We start from the raw sequence: 6,621 nt of genomic DNA on the forward strand, positions 1-6,621 counted from the left end.
AAATATCACATGGTCCTAATTATTCAGACCCTTTGCTGTGACACTCGTATATTTAACTCAGGTGCTGTCCATTTCTTCTGCTCATCCTTGAGATGGTTCTACACCTTCATTTGAGTCTAGCTGTGTTTGATTATACTGATTGGACTTGATTAGGAAAGCCACACACCTGTCTATATAAGACCTTACTGCTCACAGTGCATGTCAGAGCAAATGAGAATTATGAGGTCAAAGGAACTGCCTGAAGAGCTCAGAGACAGAATTGTGGCAAGGCACAGGTCTGGCCAAGGTTACAAACAAATTTCTGCTGCACTTAAGGTTCCCAAGAGCACAGTGGCCTCCATTCCTTAAATGGAAGACGTTTGGGACGATCAGAACCCTTCCTAGAGCTGGCCGTCCGGCCAAACTGAGCTATCGGGGGGGAAGAGCCTTGGTGAGAGAGGTAAAGAAGAACCCAAAGATCACTGTGGCTGAGCTCCAGAGATGCAGTCGGGAGATGGGAGAAAGTTGTAGAAAGTCAACCATCACTGCAGCCCTCCACCAGTCGGGGCTTTATGGCAGAGTGGCCCGACGGAAGTCTCTCCTCAGTGCAAGACACATGAAAGCCCGCGTGGAGTTTGCTAAAAAACACCTGAATAAGATTCTCTGGTCTGATGAGACCAAGATATAACTTTTTGGCCTTAATTCTAAGCGGTATGTGTGGAGAAAACCAGGCACTGCTCATCACCTGTCCAGTACAGTCCCAACAGTGAAGCATGGTGGTGGCAGCATCATGCTGTGGGGGTGTTTTTCAGCTGCAGGGACAGGACGACTGGTTGCAATCGAGGGAAAGATGAATGCGGCCAAGTACAGGGATATCCTGGACGAAAACTTTCTCCAGAGTGCTCAGGACCTCAGATTGGGCTGAAGGTTTACCTTCCAACAAGACAATTACCCTAAGCACACAGCTAAAATAACGAAGGAGTGGCTTCACAACAACTCTGTGACTGTTCTTGAATGGCCCAGCCGGAGCCCTGACTTAAACCCAATTGAGCATCTCTTGAGAGACCTAAAAATGGCTGTCCACTAACGTTTACCATCCAACCTGACAGAACTGGAGAGGATCTGCAAGGAGGAATGGCAGAGGATCCCCAAATCCAGGTGTGAAAAACTTGTTGCATCTTTCCCAAAAAGACTCATGGCTGTATTAGATCACAAGGGTGCTTCTACTAAATACTGAGCAAAGGGTCTGAATACTTAGGACCATGTGATATTTCAGTTTTTCTTTTTTAATAAATCTGCAAAAATGTCAACAATTCTGTGTTTTTCTGTCAAAATGGGGTGCTGTGTGTACATTAATGAGGGAAAAAAATGTACTTAAATGATTTTAGCAAATGGCTGCAATAGAACAAAGAGTGAAAAATTTAAGGGGGTCTGATTACTTTCCGTACCCACTGTATTTAGCAAAATGCCCCTCTATACAGTTTATTTTTCTATCTGACTAATGAGTTTATGGTCACCAAATATGTTTTTCTGAGGTAAATGTGACGTTACATTGTTTGTTTACAAGCCATTATATTGATGTCTTTGCGTGGCTGAAACACAGATTGAGCTGTTACATGAGACAGGATACGGATTGTAAAGTTATACTATTTCTTTCCAAAATGGCATTCGTTGTTTGAATACTGCAATACAATGAAAAGAATTTAAAATCTGAGACTTTGTTTCATATTAAAAGTACCAAAGCACAATGCTTATTGCGATATATTGGATGGGAAGTACACTTCAATGTTCCATCCATTAACTGAAAACAGGCTAGACTAATTGATTCTTGGGATATAAGCCCTAGTAAATACCATATTGCTAAGAAATTACTGCTATTTTCACTTAGTGTAAATAGCCGCTGCCATTGATTTTTGATTCAATTTATTATTGTTTATTTTGATCATATTTAATCTTTTAAAAATTTTTAATTTTTTATTGCTGTAGAGCTACAATTGTAATTTGTAAATAATACAATTTAATTAGAATTTATTTATTTATTTACTTTTATGTTTTATTAAAGTTCTATTTTGACCCCTGTAGTAGGTGTTTTTTTTATTTCCATAATATTTGGGGGAGGGGCACAACATTACAATTCTGCTTAGGGCACCCATTTGGCCAGCAGCGGCCCTGAGACTAAGACGTTCCATGTTTTCCAGTGAATGTAGATATAAGTAATTTCCTGTTGATTAATTTATTGGCCGCTTGAGATCCATGAAGTGCTTATTTCCTTTACTTGTTTTGCAGTAATCGCCAGCCTCCTCTTTGGCTGTGTGTTTTAAGTGTGCCTGAGTAGCAGTGATTATTGGAGGAATGAGGCTGTGGTTTAACACTCTTCATTTCTCTATGTTTTGACCTACGTATTCATTGTCCTTTTGCCCTTTGCAGGAAACATATCGAAGAGCTGTACTGCCAATGGCTGGACAGAAATAAACCCAGTTGTCATTGCATATAACTGTGGCTATGACCCCAATATCACAGAGGATGGAAATATGGTATTTTTGTGTTTTTCACAAAATCTCTTTTGGCATTTAATAACTACTGTCAGAATTTACCAAAGACAGTAAAAAATTAGCAATAAAATGGGATAGACAGTTGTTTTTGTGGCCGACCTTAATGAATGTGCATTTGTAGGAGTTTCTATTTCAGATGCAAAATTTACGGGAGGAGAGTATTAATAAATTATTCAGCCTGATTTATTACGGTGTGCGCTTGTCAGTTTACTGGTCGCCATGTATTAACTCATTCTGCTCTTGACTTAGCTGTGATAGTTGCTAATTTGCACTGCTTTTGGTAGACTGCATTAGTCATTATAGAATGATTATCTGGCTGCATCTATGTTCTTTCATTTACACTTTCTACTCCCATCAGCACTATTATGGTAACAGCATACTGTTGTTCTTCCGTAATAACAGCCTTACGGATATTTTCAGACTAAAATGTAAAATTGAGTTACTCACAATTTAGACACAATATAAAGTTAATATTATCGTAATATTACAAATCTGTTACAAAGCAGAAGCTGCTCTAATCGGTTGAGTAAATGATTCAATGACTCACTCATAAAGACAGTGGCTGCATCCGAAATTGCACACTTTCTGAGAAGGTCTTTCTTTTGAATAATTAGTTACTTGGCCACTGTTTAAAAAAGTATGTTCTATATGTGTGCAGTATCCAGACGTACTACTAATAATGTAAACACACTACATTTGTCATGTTGTCATTATAACATGACCTACCAGTATCAGTTGCGTCACTTGTTTAGTTTCTGAATGAATCCGTGTTTTTATCGAATCGGTTTGAATAAATCAATAAAGAGAGTCTCTTGCCACCACCTACTGGTGTATTGTAAATCTAATCAAAGTAAGCGTAATTAAAATATTCAAAACAAATCCAGACGTTTGTCTTTCTGATTCCAGTTCTACATAATCATCATTAGTGAGTTTAGTCATTAGTCAGTCATTCACTCTTTCTTTCCTTGTAGGGTGAATTCCTGGGCTCTGTGAGAATTGGATACACTATTGGTCACACTGTGTCTCTTATATCCCTCATCATTGCCATCATCATTCTGTGCTTTTTCAGGTAAGTCCTCCATACAACTCAAAACATACCATTGACTTGTGTTATAGGACAGGACCTTGGCTCTTTATAGCTTTTGCTTTTCTCACATAGAAGAAACTCCCAAATAACTCCTGTTTGATAGTTTTGTTGTCCTCAGTGAATGCCCACATTTTATGTGATTGATTCAGCTGTGATCTAGCAGCGAATCAATGTTCTGCTAAATCATACTGGTGTCAAGCCAGATGACCTTGTTCAAAATGGCCCATTTTATATCACATTTAACAATGTGCATTGCGAAAGAGCACAGATTCAAGCGTTTGATAGGGTTATACACAGAATCCGTTATTGCACAACCTCTCAAACAAAATGGCTTAGTAGTTTGTAACCTCTAACATGCAGCTTTGCCGTGCACAAGCTTCTCAGCAGTAAATTACCCACAGTGGATGTTCCCCTCAGTGACCTCAGAGGTCAAGCCACATCTCAAGTGTATTGAAAAGCTTCCTCTTTTGGCTTGCATCACACTTAGTTAAACAGAAACACTGATCTTGAGAGTCTTTATATATCACACACAGCATATGAGTTTCCTATGCCTCTTTGAAGGGTATAGAAGACAAGCACAGAAGACAAGCCAAAGAGTGGCTCTCATCTCAACATGAACAGCATATATGAATGAACAACACTGTATGCACACTCTCTTGAGTGTAGATAGCAATATGTATAGAAATGTAATGAATTGCCTTGTCGTGCGCATGTGATTATAATGCATTGTCGATATACAGTATATGCAGAGCCTATTATGCAGCACGTGGTTTATTGCATTTTTGCGTATCATTTATTATGATAAAACAACTTATTGTGTCTCTTTTTATCTTTGCTGCTAAGAAAACTCCACTGCACAAGGAACTACATCCATATTCACCTGTTCATGTCCTTTATACTGAAGGCTGTGGCTGTAATTATGAAGGATGTAGTCCTGTATGAGGTGGAGGAACCTGATGACTGCTACTATGGATCTGTGAGTGCTACAGCCTGCAATTAAGTAAGGATAATGTACAGTCAGTGGGTATAATTAGGGCTGTCGCGGTGAGGGAATTTCCCTTGCGGTAATTTTGAGTGGCTCAATATCGCGGTATGCGGTATTATCGCCATACACACACTCACAGATATATATATATATATATATATATATATATATATATATAATACTTTTTTTCCCCACTGTATATATAATCTGTGTGTTTATGTGTTACGATATAACTAACAACGTCATATTCAGAAACCAATGAAACCGAAACCAAATAGCATTGAAACAGGAAGGGAAGTAAACCGAAGAGAATGACAAAATAACGGTCCACATAACAGAACATGAACCTGACAATAAGATCGTTAGGCTATCGTTAGCCTATATGTATAGCAGTTAGTTCTGATCTGATCTTTTAATCTGACTGGACAAGAGACTTTCTGTTGATATTTCCACCTGCACGTGTTCTAGACGGGCTGTCAGTCAGTGCAGTTAGATTTTTGCGCCACAAGGTGATGGAAAGGGACTGTCTTTGAGTGAGTCTTTAAACAGTTAATTCAACTACACGTTCAAAAATGCTGATTCATTCATTCAAAGAGAGACATAATGAAACGCGCTGTTGAAATCATTTTAACTTTGAGCGCCACTTTAGAAGGCTCAGCTGACCAGCTATGCGTCGGTGCTAAGACAGAGATTTTGCTTTCCTTGGACATGACAACATATTTTCACAAATATATATGACTCGGCCTGGAGGACAGATGCAAGTAATCGCACTCGCTCAGTCGATCTCTCTCTCATTCACTGTCTGTTTAGGCTTGTTAAGTGCAAATCTACGAAGTCTCTGATTTCAGCATGCTACGTAGACATTATGTTATCATTACTAACTTGTTTAATATTCAGTCCACATGCATGAAGTGTAAAACGAGAAGTGTATTACCTTACGAAAAAAGAAAACAAGCAAAAATCGCGGTTGCTGCGGTTCTTGCATTCCTCTGCGGTTTGCTCTTCAATAGTGCGGTATTGCGATATTGCGGTTATCGCGACAGCCCTAGGTATAATTGTGATAATGACTGGCTGACTGTACATTTATACCAATTATTTGATGTCTACTTACTTAACCTTACCTATAGAGAATGAGGAGTTACGTCACGATCTTTTCACTCCGCATTGCATTTCGGGAAGGCGCCGCCATATTAGCAGGATACGCTATCCGTTCCCATGGTTACTTCTCATTCTCTATAAGGATAAATGCTTCTCTTTTGTTTTGTTTTTGCCTTTAAGTTAAACAACCATTCATTCTTCATTGTATCGTTTGCAGGGAAGAGAGGCTATTTTATCGCACTGCATGGTATGCACTGCATTTCTCTTTTAGGTTTTGTAGAATTTGGTTTACAGTGTTTACCCGATTAGCATGAAAACAGTGTCGCCCGCTGGACCCTCGCTGCTGCTTCAGCCATCATATGGTACATTATCCAAATAAAAGTTTGTGTTCAACAAGCTGACAGAAGTCGATCCATTTCTTTGTTGGAAACTTTTAAATGACAAAGTATAATTGTTGTCATTATAAATATAAATTTTTCCATGGCCACGGAGGAGAATCACAGATTGTGGGTCACATTCAGCGAACAGTCACGAACTCACTGTACTTTTTATATTTATTTCAACAAATGACAAGCAAAATCAAATCCCTAGGAGCTTGGGGAAAGTTTTGTAGTATTTTCAAATGCTGGTTTAATGTGCTTAAGACAGTGATGCTAAAAGACATGCAGATGAGCCAGAATATTAACGCGACATGTTTAAATGTAAAGCGTTTTCCTCTCTTTAGAAAACTGTAATCTAGAAAGCGCTTCTGGATTGAGAGCGATTTCTAAAGTTCATATTTTGGGCTCATCTGTTTTCCCACACATATTATGCTTTATTAGTAAGATGTGTGTACAGAATGTGGTCTTTAAATATCACTATCTCGGTGCATTAAGCGCGTTCTTTATATGAGAGGAAAATACTTAAACGCGTTGCGTTCA

General features: G+C 38.7%; 1 protein-coding gene across 4 annotated transcripts in view; it reads left to right on the forward strand.

The window, feature by feature from the left end:
* The window catches only part of LOC107585408 (vasoactive intestinal polypeptide receptor-like), a 37,123-nt gene that overhangs the window by 23,290 nt on the left and 7,212 nt on the right, over positions 1 to 6,621 (forward strand). For all 4 annotated transcript variants that reach the window (XM_016272426.1, XM_016272434.1, XM_016272443.1 and 1 more), the window contains exons 4-6: positions 2,407 to 2,513; positions 3,503 to 3,600; positions 4,462 to 4,594. In XM_016272426.1, the coding sequence (XP_016127912.1) occupies positions 2,407 to 2,513; positions 3,503 to 3,600; positions 4,462 to 4,594 (338 nt within the window). The remainder of the gene's footprint in view (positions 1 to 2,406; positions 2,514 to 3,502; positions 3,601 to 4,461; positions 4,595 to 6,621) is intronic.

The sequence above is a fragment of the Sinocyclocheilus grahami genome, unplaced genomic scaffold (assembly GCF_001515645.1).
Source record: "Sinocyclocheilus grahami isolate Dianchi unplaced genomic scaffold, SAMN03320097.WGS_v1.1 scaffold5.1, whole genome shotgun sequence".
NCBI classification, from domain to species: domain Eukaryota; kingdom Metazoa; phylum Chordata; class Actinopteri; order Cypriniformes; family Cyprinidae; genus Sinocyclocheilus; species Sinocyclocheilus grahami.